We start from the raw sequence: 19,595 nt of genomic DNA on the forward strand, positions 1-19,595 counted from the left end.
ACAAAATGTTTGCATTTTGAGTGAATTTTTTAAAAATCTCATCAAAAGCTTTTGCTATGTTCTATGAAAAACTGCAAAAATATGTATGTTTTACTATTAGGCATTGAAGACCTGGTTTGCAGTCGCTTTAAGCTTTATGTCTATGTAGTCTTTATCTAGTAAAGGTTCCTATTGCATCCACAAATTCACCAAAATTTGTTTCATTTAAATTGTTCAGCCCTGCCCAAGTAAAACCCAACTATTTTTAGTAATACCCTCCCAGTCTTGTGAAATGTCTCATTGAAATAGGGTTTAAACAGAGTTACTATAGGTAATATCTATGATTTTTTTTTTTTTCAATTTTCATTACTTATTTTTTGTTTATTGGGGATAGATGGATTTGGTCAGCGGAGGTCAGATCCAGACCTCCATGCAGCTGCAGAGCCGTTACTACACTCCCAATGTAAACCCTATATGGTGTTGCATCGTTAAGTCTTATTTATTTAGGCGCTAGCAATGTTGATGGTATCAGAATGATATTTATAACTTTGTATGACACGTAGTCCATTGTTGAAGGGTCAGTTCCCACCCCCTCCACTGGAAGCTTTTATTTATAATTAGAGCCTTGTAGGCCAAGTAGTCAGACCCTGGATTCTTATACATATTGGCAACTCCAGTAGCCTGATCTCTCCTAATTCATTAATCTGTTCCTGTCCACCTGGGGATTTTTGGGTGTTCCCATCCACCTTGGTGTGTTTCAACACTCCTTGTTCTATTCTCCAGTATATAAAATACATACATCCAGCGAGAGATATTCTATTTCTGTATGAAAGAGTGAACTCTTCCTTGTGGACCCAAGATGAAGTCTGCTGCAGGAGTGTCTTTGAGACGTGTGAGACATGCTGGTGGGTAATATAGCTCATCCTTGTCCATGCAAAAGTAAAATATCGGTTTTGCACGGAGAGAACTTTTAGTTAATGCACAAACACATTGTGTAAAGTACATTGGCCCAGAATAGCCAATTAGATTTGACTTTTTTAGAGTTTACAGCCATCAGAATGAGGAAAGGCGCCAGGTTGCTATGCGTGACCGCGCTCTTTACATTGCTCTTTGTCATATTGAATGTAGAATGTGTTGATGCGAAATAAATTGGACAGATGCACACTCAGAACTGTGTCACTTCCATTAAACTTGCTTTTATTATCTGGACATGGTGAATTTCTCAGTCAGACAGACATTACGGATTGTGTGTTTATGGGAGAGGCAGCGCTGGAAGAAATGGTGCACACACACGACACGCACATGCGTGCTCTGCACACACCCCCCGGGAAGGGTGTCACCGACCACTCTGCACTCCGATGGGTGGAGAGACGAGATACAGGAACCAGTCAGAATGCAAAATGGCATAAAAATAATAGATACGTTTAAAAAGAAGGGAAGGCGGGATAGCGGTCACCTGGGTAGCAGAGGGAAGAGAGGGCTCCAAGGGTCACCATTTATAGTAGGAGTCGTCGTACCTGGGAAGAGAAGAAAAGGGCAGGGTTAGTCAGGCAGAATGGAGTATTTGTATGTGTGTTAAATTGTGTTAAGCTGGCCATGCACCAGTAGAATTATGTTAAAAATTCTTCATTTTAAGAACATTTTGTTTGATTTTTCTAAGTGTTATTGGGGTGTTATCAATGTTCAATTTCTTTCGAAGTGACGAGAAAATATTGAAAGAGTTGGATGAGAATTATTTTTTGCGCAAACAAATTTCTAAAAGTGTATTTGGCTTTCATTCCATCAAGCCCATCTATTAAAATACGTTATGTTAAAAGTGAAATTTTAAAGTACTATTGGATGACAATGATTTGTTATCGAATGTACTGAGAATTTTCATAGGAATTTTTGGAGAACTGTTCGAAAATCTACTAGCATTTGGTCACCCTTGACTTAAAGCTAGAAATTTTAGGTATGGAAATTTTGATTGGGTGAGGTGGAGATTGTGACATCACCTCTTCACCTCATCCAATCAAAATTGCCAAACTTAAACTTCAGCTTGGGAAAATGCAAAATTGTTCCTTGAATGGTGCCTATGCCAAGCAAGTGACCTCCTGTGTTTGCAATGCAGCAGGGAAGTTGCTCAGCATGGGAATAGCTAGTGGAGGTCACTGAGGTAGTGGTGCCTACTCCAGAGATTTCCAGCTTCCACGGGGATCCCACAGGTATAGCACTTATGCTACATTGGTCCAAGCTTGACCAATATAACCTTGCCATACCTAAACTTCAGCTTTAGGGTATGTTTGTAACTGAAAGAAGAATTGTTACAATGTGTAACCTACAGAAGATGAATAAAGAGAAGCAATTTGGGCAGGGCTAAGCATAGCTCTTTGTGTCCTATGGACACAGTCAGGTCGGGAACTAGCATGCATGAGTGCCCCCATAGCAAGCGGCTTGCTATGGGGGCACTCGGCAAGGGAGAGGGGCCCAAATTGGGGGAACCAAGAAGAAACCCTTTAGGCTCTGCGCACACATCTGTCCAATCTCCTTTTAGATCTTCCAACAAGTATGTAGTCCTAGGGCTTGTCTGATTAGATAAAAATTGATTGGATAGTTCAGGTAGGTCATTATAGACCTAGATGCTTATGTATGCTCTCAATTGGTCACCATTTTTGTAATATTCTTTCTAAAGTCTTAAATGCAAAAATTCTAATTGGTAATGCCCATTATTTAATGAGCAACCAATTATAAACACAATCTTGGTGTTGTGATTGGTAGTCTCTATGATTAAGCCCCACATTGGGTGAAACACATTCGATTGAGTTCTCCTATGGGCCGGAGACTAAGCTGAAGAGATTTTTGACTAAAAAGGTGCACCGTATGGGCAGTGTGTCGATTAGGCACCATTTTGTTGTAGTTGTGATTGGTTGTTATATAAGATGACCGCTGCCGGGTTCCATCTCACCTTTGCAGTCTGAACTGCTTTAATGAAATATGGCTGCGTATGTTGTGCATACACCTACCGTGATCTGCTATTGTAGTTTCCGTTGTCACCGTACAGAAGATCAGAAAGCAGGTTGTCAGCGGGACTGTCCCTCTTTCCATACCTGAAATATAAGAAGACCATTAGTAGGAGTAATTACAATGCCTATAAATTCTAACCAGATTATATTCTTCACTGCTTTGAGTCACATTTATCTGCCTTGCTACGTGTAGAAGTATCCACGTTTTTTTCTTTATACTAGAGTAGCTTCCTGTAATCTGCACATCAGCATTGGGAGAGCCAAAAACACCCCAAAATGTGGGCATTTTTGCATTGTAGTGCTGTCCAGTCTGTCCATGGAAAGTTGCTTACGGCAGAGGACGGAGATGACTTGTCAGTGTGCAGCACCCTATTTCTTAACCCTTTGCCAATGCTGCCCCTTAAGAGGCTCTTAATGTGCATATGCAGGCTTCCTGGTCATGCAACCACAGTGATTGACTGTCACAGTGGTCACATGATTGGGAGCTTGTCCAGGAGTGCACAGCAAGGGCTCTCTTAGCATAGAATGGCAAGTCCCCATGGGTGCTTATGTGTAGTGACTAGGCATTAAGGCCCACCCATCCTGCTGCCACATGTGTACAGCCGACAAGAATAGGTTAACTGTAATGATGTGGGAAGTCCCTGTATTGGCTGTTAACTGTGACCAGGGTGTTAATTTCAGGCAGCCAGTCAAAAGGAGAATTCTTATCTGTCGGACGGGCGGTGACTCAAGCTGAGCAAAGGTTTGGGTGGAGGATGGTGTGTCGACCACTGTGCCCTGATGATTTGCCCTCCAGCCACTAATTTGTTACAGGACACAGTAGTCTAGGTGGATCCACAGCACCCTCCAGGAGGTGTCCAATATCAGTGGCATTCCTAGCTCTGCAAGAGAAGGAAGATTGGCAGTGGTTTGGCGGTATCTGTAGTAAACAAAATAATGAAAAATACCTTGGCTGGCCTCCCCCATAAAAATGGTTGTTGCCGATCTTGCTCTGGATTTAATACTTTAGGTCACTAACCAGGAGCAAACGTCCCAATTTACATACTCGTTCCCAAATACTGATTCACAAAGTACCAGAGCCATCAGATCATTGTTACAGCCATGGAAAAAAGCATTTTCAGAGGGATAGGTCAATGTTGCAGCCAGGGAATTTGCATTTTCATAAGGTTAGGTCAACAATGGCAGCCTCCATTCTTCTTTAGTATAAACTTCCTTTTATTTTTGAAGATCTGTCACGGGGTTAAAAGGAAGCATCAAAAGCCAGTATTGGAAGGCTGGAACCAATTTGTGAAAGGAATCGGCAATGCCTAGATAAAACACTCCTAGAAGAAGACAAGACTGCCTGCTGAGGGATAACACTTGTGAGGGATCCAGGTGACACTGGATTTGATTTACTAAAACTGGAGAGTGCAAAATCTGGTGCAGCTGTGCATGGTATCCAATCGGCTTCTAATTTCAGCTTGTTCAATTAAGCTTTGACAAAAAAAAAAAAAAACCCTAGAAGCAGATTGGTTTCTATGCAGAGGTGCACCAGGTTTTGCACTCTCCAGTTTTAGTAAATCCACTCCCATTGTGTATATCCTGCCAGACATGTCACAGGCAATAAACTATTATGTAATGTAGTCATTTAAAGCATTGCAGTCTATGAATAAATAGACCTTTGCGAGGCTGGCTAATTGTGTGTAAGACAGGAATGATATCTGCATACATGACGTTCATTCTGTGTCTGCTTCTCCAAGAGTTCACTTGCTCTATTCTCTGTAGAAGTGCAAGGGCAATGGTTTTCTGCCTCTTCCTATATACTCTATTCATGTCTGATTTTAAAGGATTTCTAAACCCAAGAACAAAAATGTAATATATTGCAACTTACAAGTGATTAGATGTAAATAAAGTAAGGAAATGGGGTAAGTGGCGCTCCCTATACTTGGGGGAATGTGCTCCCTGTGTAAACACAAAGGTGTGCTCCCCACATATTAAATACTTGCATCAACAAAAATATATAATATGTTGGCGTATGTCTATGTCGTAAAACCAAGCAGTTCAAATAATGAAAAAAATATCTCAAAAAATGAATAAATATATAATATGCATAACATAATGATCGTTATATCAATTGATATTATGTAGGCAAGTGACCCAAAATAAACTAATAAAAAAATATACAAAGATACATATATGACAAAAGTTATAAACCAATTGTGCAATAAAAAGTGAATAGTTCCCAACTGTCATCAAAAATTATGACAAAAATGTATGGGGAAAAAAGTGTGTCAAAAGCAAGTCCAATTGATAAAGTGTCCCAAAACAGCAATGTTGGTAAAAGATAAAAAAATACATAAAAATATTTAGTTGAAGCTCCAAAATGGTGAAGTGTTCAGACAAGCAAGTGACTCTTGTGCTTGATCAAAATCAGGTGACTCGTGTGCTCCCCCTTAAGGGTCCCCAATCACCAGCTTCTGGTATCCCTACAGGGGTGGTAGGCATGTATAGATAAAAGTGGATGGTCTTCTGTCCCAGATCAGAACGTCCGCACGGGTCATCCACGCAGGACCTGCTGGTGATGATGGGTCTTCTGCTCTTCCACGACTCTCCAAACTGCTCAGCCCTGGGAAGCTGCAACATGTTACATTTTTGTTTTTTGGTTGAGATACACTTAAAGTCCCTTGCACACTGGGTGTTTGCCCAGCTCTCCTGAATGCAGGAGAAAAGCAGTGTCAAACACCTGCTAGACCCAACCGGGACAGGGGTTTTTGGAGGGGACTTCAGGTAGCCTTTTGCCTACTGACTGTGGGCCCTGGCATTTGGGGGGGCTTTATTCTTTGGGAGGTGTGTGCCTGGGGCACCTTTTTAGCATGGCTTTGCTTCAGACTCTGGGAACCTAGGACCTGGATACAGATTTGGGGCCCTGTGCCCAAACCAGCATTGACTGCTTCAACCCACCCAGACTCAGACTCTAAGCAGAAGATTATAACTGGATTAAAACAACTTGATACTGAAATCTTCTGTTTAAGGTGTCTTTCTCTCTTTGTAGAATTCTCCATTGTGTGCCTCCTAGGTGTGGATCCCCATTTTTAATTGAGTGACCTATTGTTTCTGTCTGTATGCTAGTAATGTGTCACCTTGTTAACAATTTATTGTGGGACGCTTAGATTACTGTTAGATGTTTATTAAATGTACTGCTATTACTGTTTACAGTTTACATTGTTTAGGCTAATGTAATCAAGCTCTTATCTGATTTTGTGTGGTATATATTGTGTGAGCGTGCAAAGTCAGTTCAAGCTTGCACCTAAGCTAGTATCGTCCAATTCTTGGGTGCAATTCTACGCTATAATTCCTGGTTCCAGAGTGGAGGAAGCTGTATCTTGGTGGAGGCACCCAGGCTGGGTGCCAGGCGGTCCATCACTGTGCCTAAGGCCACATTTTTGTAAATGTATTTAAGTGCTGGGGCATTAATAATTTTCACCTGCCAGAATAATAATATATTCTGGCCAGTGAAATGAATTAACGCTCAAGCATTAAATGCACCTTGACACTTTATGTGCATTTATACGCATTTAGGCACGTCAAGCGTTTTTTGGAGCCAAGGCGCTGCCACTACTGGCAGTGGGGGGGGGGGGGGGGGCGCATTCTGACTAAGAACGTCTGTATATGCCTATGTGGGCATAGATACATAGAATAACACTGAGTGGCATTTAGAGGCAGAAGAAATGTCAAACGCTCCTTAAAGTGGAGCATTAGTGTGCATGAGGCCGTAAGCCTATTGTCAAGTAAAATCAAAAAGATAAAATTATGTACCACATTAAATAAACCAGTTTTTCCAAAATTTCAATATGCCACCTTACAAAATGCATTAAAGATACATTAATATACTACTAGTAGACCAATCTGTATATAAAGTGAACCTGACATGGCAGAAAGATGGAGATTGCCATTGTTGAATTCTCCCATGGAATTTGCTTATTGACTGGCCGTTTGCTTCAGCACTTTGTCTCAGTGACCCATCACAAGTCTGCAGTTAAAGATTTCTATTCATTCAGATTTTTGGGATTTGTGTTTGGGGTCTGTGACTCAAAGTTTTGGAGTTTAAAATTAAAGCCAGTAGGTCAACGTTGTCCGTAATCGCCCTCTGTATTTTCTCATGACAGGCTTATATTAAAGGGTTTGTATCCCAATTATTTTTTTTTTATTAGCAGTTCTTTCTGAGACTACAGAAACCCCTATGTTATGGAGGAGAGAAGTGCTCTGTAATCTAAAACCCCTCCCGTCCTAGGGTGACACCGCTGCTCCTCCATAAATACAGTACAGTCAGGGAGTGTTGTCATCCTAAGACAGAAAGTGAGTTACTGGCCAGATCACCAGGTGGAAATAAAGGAAGGGAAGAAAACCAGAAAGAAAAACTAATGCAGCCACTCCATGTAAGGACTGGGAAGCTGCAATGCATTACATTATTTGTTCTTGAGTTTATATACACGTTTTAATGATTATGTGTATGAAAGAGAGTGGTTACAAATTTAGAACATACTATAGGTTGAAAAGTATTCTTGTTAGACTTAACAAACGTTTGTCAGCCAGACTACGCCAAAAGAAACTAGCTACTCACCTCTGCCGTGTCACCAGGTTGATGTAATGCCGCAGGGCTGTCAAATATTTGGTCATTTCTTCTGGTGAAGCGTCTTCTCCAGGGTTTTCCGGTTTGGGTGGATATCCCTCTACTATCGTTCCTAGACATATTAAGACGCAGATTGTGATGGCTACCATCATTGGCCAGAGCTTCAAGGAGGTCACCATCTGAAAGACAACACAAAAGATTGAATTTTTAGTAGGTCTGTGAGTGTCCGCAGACCTTGAACTACAGGATGGCACAATCTGGGAATTTACTATGAAGTTCATACATTTACCAATTTATTACATGGTATGAGATGACTACTGGATGAGGTCTCCCCTGCAAAATGAGTGTCCCCTTCAACTGGATAGTCGAGCCACAAAGCACACCAAACAAATGTTGTAGAAGTCCAAAGACTTTCATTTTACAACTAATAGCAAAGAAAGAAAAGGCAGCTAACACATTTTAGGGGGGGGGGGGGGCTCCATTAATTTGTTGCCAATACTGGCGCAACTAATTGACTGACTGTTCTGAATTTCTCCTGCCACAGGAGAAATTGTGTGTCCAGGAGCTCTGTTCTTTGAGTCCACTAAATGCTTTGCTATGTTATTGAGGCCCCAATAAAGGGCGTTTTGTTTTCGCCTTGAGTCACATTGATGCTTTCTTGTTGCTACTTGTGAAATTTAGAGGCTTTGGATTTCTGACAAATTTATTTGGTGCTCTTTGTGGCTCAAATACTTTTGGATTTCCTGATTTGGGTGACCCCTACTTCTTGGTGAGGCCATTTTATTTTTAAAGAGCTGCTGAACTCAAGCTATCAGGCATAAACGTGTCCAATGCTTCGATGCTACTCTTCTCTTGGACCCCCAAAACTGGATATGACAGTCTCATTTCTAGCCCCTCATCCATTGGTTAGACGATTCTTTCTTCATCATCAAGTATGTCAATATACAAATCTGCAAGCATTTTTTTTTTTGCTAAGATCCAGGTATCTAGGACAGGGGTTACAGACAGCGTAGTGATAAGACTACCGGAGTAATCAATAACTAAACTAGGAAATCAAAATTCCTTCCACACAAAGTAATTTAATTTAGTTTTTAGTAGATGTTGGACATACCTTCCAACTTTTTGAGATGGGGAATGAGGGACACCTATTAGCAAAAATATGGAAGCATAGGACACACACCCTGCCACGCCCCCTTTTAAAGTAGAATATTACAAAAAAAAAAAAAATTAGATAAACCCACAAGTGCTTTTTTTAACCATTACTATTTCTTTATACTGCCTTTTGAAATTGGATGAAAGGTTTAGCACTGTGAAACCCTTTTTGAAGGATAAATAGTGCATTTTATATACAACTATATAGATCAGACCAAAATGAGGGACAAATGAGGAGGAAAGAGGGACTTTGTTTCAAATCAGGGACAGTTGGGAGCTATGTATTGGAGGTAACCCACTTTTCATGTACATCTCTGGGACTTTAGTGGTCAATTTACTGCACTTGAAATCCTAAATTTACAACAAGAGATGATGGATCATACAAAGCAGAAACTGCAAAGTGGAAAGGAGCAGATTCAGGAATTACTATTGGGAGACGGGGGGCGCTAGGAATATTTGCAGCAGCAGGTTTTCTATTTATTTATTTATTTATTTATTTTTCTATTTTAAAATTGGGTCATTGTTTGTCACTGCAGGTATTCCATATTTTTTAACACATCAGGGAACTCCATTTCTGCTATAAAGATGGATCAGGGAACCCCACTGCTACTGTGGGGGTGCAAGGGGGAACCCAGTGCCTAATGTTAGGATGCCAGGGGGTACTCTATTCCTACTGTCAAGATACAGGGGATAACTCTGTCTCCAATGTCAGGATGCAACGGGTACAATATTTATACTGTCATGATCAAAGTGGGGAACCTGGCCCCTACTGCCAGGGTGCAAAGGAGAAGCTGCTTACTGTCAGGATGCCATGAGGTACCCTGTCCCTACTATCAGGATGACACAGAGAAGCCATGTCTCTTCTGTTGAGTTGTCATGGGGAACACTGTCCTTACTGTTATATTCCGCAGCACTTTGTAAAAGTGGTATCTAACCCGTGTGTTTGATTATTACTTAAAAAAAAAAAAAAAAAAGTATGAACTTCCAAGATCTGAGATCTAAGAAGTCAAAAACTGACCCACCAGCCAGGCTCCAACTATACCTAAATGTACTATAAGGCCAAGAGCTTGTGGATAACTGACCATTGCACTTATTATAAGACCGAAATCATGTGGACACCCCTCAAAATAACTAAGTTCAGGTGTTTTCCAGACCTGATAATGCTACAGCATACAATGACATTTAGATGATAGTGCCCTTTCAACCTTATGGTGACAGTTTAAGGGAAGGCCCTTGTGTACAAAGCCAGCTCCATAAAGACATGTTTTGATAGGTTTGGCGTGGAGCAACCCTAGTGATCTGTACAGAGCCTTGAGTGCAACCTAATTAAAAGCAGGCCTGATTCTGATCCATCAGTACCTGACCCAACAAATGCTTTTGGCTGAATGGCCCCAGATCCTCTCTAGGTCTGGTGAAAAGCCTTCCCGGAAGAGTGGAGGATGTTCTAGTCACAAGGGAGGATAACTCTATATTAATATTTTTTGATTTTGGAATGGAATATCCAACAAACTCCTATTGGAGTAATGGTCAGGTTTCTGCAAACTTTGTATTCATATAGTGCATAATATTATGACTATACCATCAACTGACGGAAATATGGCTCACCTACTTTAAGTTTATGCCTATTTATGAGAAAAGAACCTAAAGTGCACCTGTCTCCAGACTATGGACAGCAGACTTGCATATCCTCAAAAAGCAGTAGGAGCTTTAAAACAAGCCTGCATTTAGTTATTTAGCTGTGTTTTAATGTGATCTTATTCATTCTTAAATATCACAATTTCTTAAAATGAATTTCTTCACAATGCTTACAGATACAGAGATGAATGAAGGCTTAGATACAGGGATGAATGTGTGCCTGTGATTGTCTTAATGCCATGATAATGGGCACGGGTTCACTTTAATTTACCACTTAATAAAGTTTCAGAAATTTGCAATGTGCCTGTATCGAGGCGTCATAAAAGTGTGATGGCCAGTGTCCACAATATTAAGTGTATGATTTCTACTGAGCCTTTAATGTGCATTGTATATGTATGTCATAGCATCCCTTTTAAGGTAAATATCACAAATGCTACAATGTGTAACTAAGGAAGTTTGTAATTATGTATCTGTGTATACTTTACTGGCTATCTGTGTATACTTTACTGGCCAGAGTAATCTCAAACATATTCACAAAAGCACCAATACATATGGTCAGAGATCATAAAACCCTCATATGGGCTATTGGCACAGTCAATTAGGTTACCTGCTGAATAAACCTGACCAATTGCTGCAAAAATGCAAGAAAACTGAAAGGTTAAGGTTGGGCATAGATGAGCTGAAGCTTCATAGAGAAGGACAGGTAATGGGATATTAGCCAGTCCTTGAACCTGCTGCAGTATAGTTTGTGACTTGGCCAATGAGCAGACTCGAAGCAAGCATAGTTAAACATCTGCTTCTTTTAGCATATGATCAGCACTCTTTGTACAGAGATTTTCCGTGTGTGTGTGATCAAAGTATCCTCCATTGGCCAACAGCCCTTGTCCCCCACCACCTCCTCCAGGGAAACCCCATACAGGTAGATTCAAAACAACTGTCACATTAACTATGTACTTGTATTGTCTTCCTTGGTGTACATGGGTAAGTCCATTGGGATGCAAGGTAGAAGACTCACTATTTATATTCAGAATTACTAATTAAATGTGTGTTTTTTTTTTTAATAAAGATCGAAGGTAAGCTTTGTATTTTTATTACTAAATATGCTATAGGAGCTGTGGAAAACCCATACACTATCAACCCATATTGTAGCCGGTCAGGTAGAAGTCCTAACTGGGTGGTGAGATTTCATAACTAGAGTCTCTGAGAGACGCAATTAATGACAGATTTAGATAACAATTAGCTCATAGCAAATACTTTGTTTTTCTAAACTACTTAGGGATTTACTAACATTCCATGGAGTCTTCCCTAAATTGCAGTTCTTGGAAACATGTTAGATGTGGGTTGCAAAATGTTATTAAATGTCAAGGTTCATTCCTATTCCTGATATGTAAATTTTCTAGTGATGTATCTCTTAGCTGGAGTTCCCTTTAAACTATGTTTAAAGCCCAAACTTTTTTCATTTTTGGAAATAGTTAAACCCCCTGTCCTCACTTCCTGTAGACACAACAGGAAGTAAGGGGAAATTGGCCCCTTTTAGACAGTTTTCACCAGAAGACGTGCCCCCATTGGAACATCCCCCCCCCCCACTTTTTTTTTTCTATTCTGGTGAAAACTAAAAATCTTAGATTTCTCATTCAACATTAATGACCACCAAGACAGGGTTAATGTCCTTAGAAGGGGTACAAGCAGCAATAAAAAAAATGGATATGGGCTCTAACTTGTAAAAGCTTCAATAAAAAAAAGAAATAAAAAACACATTAATAAATGTTTACACTATGTTACTGTGTTTTCCTGAAACCCACAGAAAATCTATAACTTCCAATAAATGAGCTATTGATATCATTCGATGTCCATGCTATAAAACACTGAATATTTAAATTAAAAATATTCCGTTTTAAATTGCAAACTACAACCCTCTCCAAAAGCATTAGATATTCTGCAGCCTTCTTTCTTTATTGATATTTTAGTGCTCTCACAAATATCACATGAGCAAAAAAAAAATCACATTGGCAAGGCAACAGGTTCATCCTTAAAAGGGATTGGCCTAGGCAAGAGTGTCTTAACTTATGGTTTGGAATCCTGAGTCTTCCCATCTTCATTGGTCCTTTTTAATTTATTTATTTATTTTATTATTTTTTCTTATGTATCATTTTTACATGGGGATGGGGGTCTATTAAATAGCGGTACGTAGGATTTTAATAAAAGGTGTGATTTTAATATTGGCTCCCACACTTGCCTTGCCTTTGCACTACCATTGTTCTGTTTGCCTAACAAAAGGAAGAGAGGAAGCCCTACATTACTACCTTGAACTTCCATTGGGCTGAGGGCCCCCACCCTTCCCTTGGCCTGTGTCGAAATGCTGGGTGTCTGATCAGTCAATCAAGCACCAATGTGCTCACATTGGAGGATGGAGTCCCATGCTCCTCAGTACTGGTAAATACCAGGTATGTCACTTCGCTTCCTCAGTTGAATGAAGCTGTGGGGGATTGAAGGAAAGGGCAGTATAAGCTACATCTGGGATTAACAGTAAAGCGAACCTGTCGCATGGACAAAGCACATGTCCATTTTAAGACGTTAACCTGGCGACATCATTACATAAGTAATGTGTGTTTGAATGTGTGTTAGAAACCTTAGATTGTAAGCTCCTTGAGGGCAGGGACTGAAGTGAATGTATAATACATATGTAAAGCGCTGCATAAATTGATGACACTATATAAGTACCTGAAATAAATAAGCAATACATGCAGCCTCCTTCACGTGCGAGCTGATATTTACACAGAGAACAGAGCAAAGCTTCCTACAGACATGATGGCTGATCATCATGATCTGGCCAATAACAGCTGGACTGGGAAGCAGCTGTATGTCTGTGGCCAATATGTGATCATGCCCTTGCTGCCCATTCTCTGGGATGAACCAAGATCCCAAAATGGGTTCTGTGGTCAGTCGCAATTTTTCTACCCAGATGAGGCCTGCATTAGGAATTTTAATTGGCGCATAAACACTCACACCCGACCATAAAGTTGTGCTTTACTGTATGGCAGAAATACATCAAGAACTTCAAAATGTATGCATAGGCCAAATTTCTTTAGTTTACTTTTGCATAGTAGAGTAGAGAGGAGTTAGAACCACTGTCAGGATTTTATTGCCGTCTGTGTCTCAGTTATGGTGATTCGACGATCTAAATTTGCACCGATTGTCCATGGTCTTCGAGAAAAGGTAAGGGGAATTCCAAAATGTACTGCTGTGACCAGAACAGGAGGTGAGGGGAAATCTTCTAATGGGAATACCTGTTCTGGTGACAGTTGTGTATGTAATTGCCATCATTTTGTATAGATTTCCTATGACTTCTGCTTGCGTCACTGGTATAGGAAGTATAGTAAAATCTCCCCAATGGGACACAGACAGCAAAAAATTAACTGATGGGTTTTAACCATTCTTTACTATCCAAAACCAAAAAATTTAATCCCTACTAAAAAGAAGGCATGTTTTTCATACATTGCATTGATAGCCAAAAAGCCTGGAACGGCATCATTAAATTTTAGAATAGATGGTTCAAGAATATTAGGCTATATTATTTCTACCAGTGGTTCTGGATGTGAATTTGGCTTTTTGGGGCATAATGGAATGATTTGCATGGCCTTGTCCACTGTCCTGAAATGAGTAATAATCCTCCTATTTTGGGATATATTATGGAATGAGACATGTGATTACCTTCTGTGCTATGGATAGATTTGTTTGGAGGGCTTTTTAATTACCTTAGTCTCTTCTTACCATAACCTGCATGGTTATACTGTCTCAAAAAAAAAAAAAAAATATATATATATATATTTACTTTAATTTGAAATATGAACACATTTACTTAAAAATCAAAAAAGCAAAGAGTTTCTGATGCAGGGATGACATAGGATTATTATTACACAGGATTATTATTACACAGCCTCAGGATACACATATATTGTACCATACAGAATACTAAAGTATAGATCTGTCAATAGGATTAGCAGATCAATTACTGAAGATGGTGTCTTGCAGATCACCTACCAATTATCAAGAGAGAATCTCCACTATTTATTTTCCGAAGGTTCAACACGTTGGAACAAGTATGGATTATCTGGGCTGGGGCACATTGGGGCTGATTTACTAAATCTGGAAAGTGCAGAATCTGGTACAGCTCTGCATAGAAGCCAGTTTATTGTCAAAGCTTAATTGAACAAGCTGAAGTTAGAAACTGGCTATCATGCACAGATGCATCCGGTTTTTGCACTCTCCAGTTTTAGTACATCAACACCATTATATTTCTATTATACATTTCATTGATATTAGAATAGAAACAAGGTCTGGTGTCTATGAATGCATTTATAATCCTATTGATTTACACAACATAAGTAATGTCATTGTTCATCTGGAGTTAAGTATGGTACCATTAAGCTATTAAAGGGCCAGTCTACCCAAAAATGATGTTTTAGTTATAGATGGAGCTTGGTGCTTTTGAGTCAGCCATGGCTTCTTGTATATCCTCAGCAGTGAGAGTTCCTTGCTATAAATTCCATCTGTGTTGCTGTCCACCTGGGCGTTTTGGTGTCCCCACCCTCCATTGTATGTTCTAATTCCTCCTGTTTCGCCTTTATTATAACATACCATCCGGGATGGTGGGAGCCCCAGTGGGTATAGAGGGTATGCAGTGGGTATAGCGGGTATGCAGACCTGGGAACTCAGCCCTCACTAATAGTCTCCCAGGGAAATAGGAAATCTGTTAAATGGCTTAACTCTCCAGCATCGGTCTTGGGTGGACTTACCTTCTAAAGCAGCCAGCAGTCAAAACTGATCAGGGAAAAAATTTTATTTCGTCTAATAATGTAAACATGTATACAACCTGTGTGGCTAAAACCAGGCATAGACTAAGTAATTTTCTTTCCTGCAATCTCATGTAAAAGCCGATAGGCTGGTACATTCAGTATGCCCATACATGATTCGAATCTCAGCTGGTTCAGCAGGTTCCTGCTGAACGAGCCAAAATTCAAACCGTCTATGGCCAGCTTTAGGATGCATACCTTGCTGGCTGCACCGAGGTTCAAGGTTCTTTTGTATCCTGGACACCTTTAGCTTGGCTTGCTTTGTGCGAAGTTCCTCAAGGCGCTCAGGTTTACTCTCACAATCCAACAAAAATAATGGTAAATTATTTGTCTTCAGTCTATCTGGGCCCTAGAGCAGCCATTCTCAAACAGGTTACTATTGAAATCTAGGGTTCCCCCAGAGGCTGCTAGGGGTTCCTTAAGGATTGCTGATGGTACCAACATAATGCCAGGGTCAGCTGCATGACACAAATGATCTTTTTAGCTGTCTGTAAGGGAGGAATTCTTCCCAAAAGCTACCAATGTAAGGTCATTTTTCCCACTAACCCCCCCCCCCCCCCCTTTTCCCCCAATGAATTGTTTTTTTTTTTAACAGAGGTTCGTTGAGACCTTAAATTAATTTCAAGAGTTCTTCCTAGGCAAAAAAAAAGAAGGCTGATCTAGAGTGTGTGGAAATATTTATCAGAAACGTAAGTACGCAATATGTTGATTTACTAAAACTGGGGAGTGCATAATCTGGTGCAGCTGTGCATAGAAACCAATCACCTTCCAGGATTTTTTTTTGTCAAAATATGATTCAACAAGTTGAAGTTAGAAACTGGCTACCATGCAGAGCTGCACCGGATTTGCGCACTCCAGTTATAGTAAATCCACCTCAGCCCTGGATCACATTTATGCAATTTCTATGTGGATGAGATACGACCTGAAAAGCAGAGATTCACATGTCGCCTAAAAAAAGCATTGTTTCCAATGAAGGCTGTTCACATATATGTCGTGCAAATTCGATCTGGTTCAAAAAAAGGGTCCTGTTCGAGGTTAGTGTGGTGAGAATTTCAGCTCCATAGACTTCTATGGCACCAGATTGAAACCGCAGTTCAGTGTTCACATCGTTGCAAATTATTTTTTTTTGCCTAGTTTTTGTATAGAATAAAATTGCAGATGTGACCACTCCCCTCACAAATTCACACTGAAATTGCACATGGCAAGCAGAAATCGCAATGCAAATTCACACGGTGTACCGCTTTAAATTCACACTGAATTCACAGCATATAAGTGTGACCAGCGTTTCCTTAACTGCTTTTTTTAGTACTCCCAGCAGGTCATGTTTTCTGAATTTGCCTGATTGAGGGACCCATCACCCGTGCAAGAACACAGACAGCGTGACCAATTAAAGGGATGTTAAAGCAAACCCGTCATCAGAAAAAGGCAGACTGCAATCGCGGATCCATCTTGAAAATGCTAGTCGCCTGGCACACATTGCTCTTCTTAAATCATTGCTTTTAAATCACTGACCCGGAACGAGTCAGCAAAGAAGGACTTCCAACTTGTCTAGTGTTCCGAACAGACTTTTTTTTGTGGTTAGTGACTTGAATTTTAAAAGCCGGTGGCTCAACATGACAGACGGGTAACTAGCATTTTCAGCGGAGGAACAATGACCAACCCCAGTATCTCTTCCATGACAGGTTTTCTTTAAGAATCCCTAAGGCTATATGCACCACGTTGCAAATTGTTCTGTGCACTTTGAAAAGTGCTGCGGTATATGTTGGTGCTATTCATATAAGTAACAGCATAAGAATAAGTTACTTACTGTCTGTTGGAAGGAAGGGGATGTGCAGGAAGGTAAGGATGCTTCAGGTTCCTCTGTATCCCTCTCTCTCTGTCTGTCTTTGTAGGCTGCTTAGAAGATTCTGCTTTATCCTCTGATGTCTATGGGTTTATATGTCTTGTGATTGCTGAAGAATAAGCCAGACTCCTCCTCCTTCTTCCTTAAACTTCCCTTGCTTCCCCTATGAGCACACACTCACTCATCCCTGATTGATCAATGACTTGTCTATTCTGGTACCTTGTGCGTGTCATGGGGAAGGGGGGGGGGTGTGTTAAGGACCAAAGAGGTTGGGTGGGGGCATCAGAGGTGTGCGTGGGTGCAAAATAGACAGTCTATTAACCTTCAGGTATAGGGCATAATCTGCTTTTACAACTCAATTGTTTTATCATTTGATGGCCATAGATGGCAGTTAATTAGTTGATAATGTTTGGGAGGAGGGTTAAGACATTTTGCCTTTTATTTGTTCATGTATGAAGAAGTCCGCTTGTGATTGTTTGGGTTTATTGCCCGTAAAACACTATCAGTGTATGCGAACATTAGCGTCCTCATTCGTATTTGTACGGGCTTGTGATATCAGCATTGGGTGCTCATTAGCATCCTGAGTTTGTTATTTTAGCAGATGAATAGACCAAAGAATTTATAGAGGTCCATAGGGTTGGCTTGGAAAGTTGGACATCTAAGCAGTCCATATGTTACTATGGATTTTCCTACTCTGGGGGAAATCTTAAGAAACGGGGCATACTACAAGTGCTAATAAAGTAGAAGAAAGCCCTAAGGCTGGCCATAGATTTATTTTTTTTATTTTTTTTAATCGGCGAAAAAAATTAATGGATTCCTCCATCCACACACGCAGGATGGATCAAGGAATCCTCCCCACAGTGCTATTGTATTCTGCTCTGCTGTCATAATGTAGTGATCAGCGCTGCAACCACTGATCGAATGAAAGTTTCCAAAGAGTCCTGTTCAATAGTCCTGGGAATGGCCATAGATGGATAGAAATTCACCTGGTCCCTGATGAACTCTACAAATTTCGATCTGTCTGTGGCCAGCTTACCTGAATGACCTTTATATTGTGGAAGCACCATGTATCATAAAGAATTGTCGTTTAGCTAATTGACCCTTTTTGTCCTTTGTTGCATATCAGTACTGCTAATCTCCTGCCTCCTCATTGCAGCAATTTTCTAACTACATGTATTCCAGTGATGGCTACCTGTCATTTCTCAGGGTGGGTGACAGCAATGCACTATAGCTGAGTAATGTGTGTTAAAACGACCACTTATTGCCTCCATCAAAAGCCTCAATGGTGTGATAGCAGAAAAGCACAATTGAACCCCTGTGCCTGTTATAGGCGCTGTCACTCTATAAAATGTAGTGGGTGAACAATGACCTTTGTGGCGGGATCACCTGAGTGAACAATGAACTTCATGGCGGGATCCCCAAGTGTTATTTTGATTGAAAATGATTGCTGAAATGAAATGTTAAAGCTTTATAGGTTTTTAGGCAGGAGAAAAGCACAATTGAACCCCTGTGCCTACAACCATCACTGAATGAACAGTAACAAAACATTGGGTTATGTATTGGGTTATGCATGAAAATTCACCCACCAATTCATTCTCTAGGGTCTCTGCTATTTTATATATATTTGGAGGTTCAAGCTAATTTTCTAGCACAAATACTGATTTTTACATGTAAACAAGTGTCAAAAAAGGCCTGGTGCTGAAGTGGTTAAAATAAACATCACCATTTTTCTAAATACATTTATTTATGGGGGGTTAACCAGGTTCCGGAAAAAGAACCCCCTGCTCTATATTTATAGGAACTGTACTATAGCTTCCAGCAATGAAAAGCGCTCTATGAATGGAGAATGGGCAGATAAATGAAAAGTCCACCTCCTCCATTCATTGCGTATTACGACTTTTTATGAATGGAGGATGGGGGTGGAATAGGTGGACACAAGCAACAATTCTGATGAGTGGTCCAGGTCCTGCACCAGAAGATCACAGCTTTGGAGGTAATCAGGGGGGGGTTAGAAGAATGAAGATTTTTACAAAGCAAACATCAGCACAAGATTATGAATAAAGCTGGGGGAATGGTAAAAACAACTGTCTTTTTTTTTTTTTTCCTGTTAAATTACTACTGAAAGTTATTGAACACACTTCTGTTTCCACCATGTAATCTTATCTGATCAATTGAAATACAATTGTATTTATGAACAAAGTATCTTAGTGCTGCCAAATGATGCAAAGCATTCGATAATTTTCTGCCCTCCTTGATCAGCTCAATTTATTCCAATCTGATCTGAACTGAGTAAAATGACTGGAAAGGAAGTTTATGGCTATTCAATTGTTTGTGGATTCTACTGTTTTTTTCGAATTGGACATTGATCGGATTTAAAAAAAAATTTAAGTGCATGTGGCCACCATAAAGGGAATTCTTATGATGCCCATACATACTTTGATAAATTATTGATTTCTTCTCCTATAGCAATAATCAATAGTCCCCAACCCATTGGTTGATTGATATTCCGCAATTGGGGGGGG

The 19,595-nt window shown here is 40.2% G+C and overlaps 1 protein-coding gene across 2 annotated transcripts in view; it reads right to left on the minus strand.

Moving 5' to 3' along the window:
* Positions 1 to 1,159: 1,159 nt before the first annotated feature.
* Positions 1,160 to 19,595, minus strand: part of LOC141113755 (peptide YY-like) — a 29,290-nt gene continuing 10,854 nt past the window's right edge. The window contains exons 1-4 of one of the 2 annotated variants that reach the window (XM_073607037.1): positions 17,038 to 17,277; positions 7,582 to 7,769; positions 2,982 to 3,065; positions 1,160 to 1,496 (exon numbers count right to left, since the gene is read on the minus strand). In XM_073607037.1, the coding sequence (XP_073463138.1) occupies positions 1,469 to 1,496; positions 2,982 to 3,065; positions 7,582 to 7,769 (300 nt within the window). In that variant the 5' untranslated portion in view covers positions 17,038 to 17,277 and the 3' untranslated portion in view covers positions 1,160 to 1,468. Of the gene's footprint in view, positions 1,497 to 2,981; positions 3,066 to 7,581; positions 7,770 to 17,037; positions 17,278 to 19,595 lie in introns of those variants that run through there. The other variant, XM_073607038.1, reaches the window with a different exon arrangement.

The sequence above is a fragment of the Aquarana catesbeiana genome, linkage group LG12 (genome assembly GCF_042186555.1).
Source record: "Aquarana catesbeiana isolate 2022-GZ linkage group LG12, ASM4218655v1, whole genome shotgun sequence".
Lineage (NCBI taxonomy): Eukaryota > Metazoa > Chordata > Amphibia > Anura > Ranidae > Aquarana > Aquarana catesbeiana.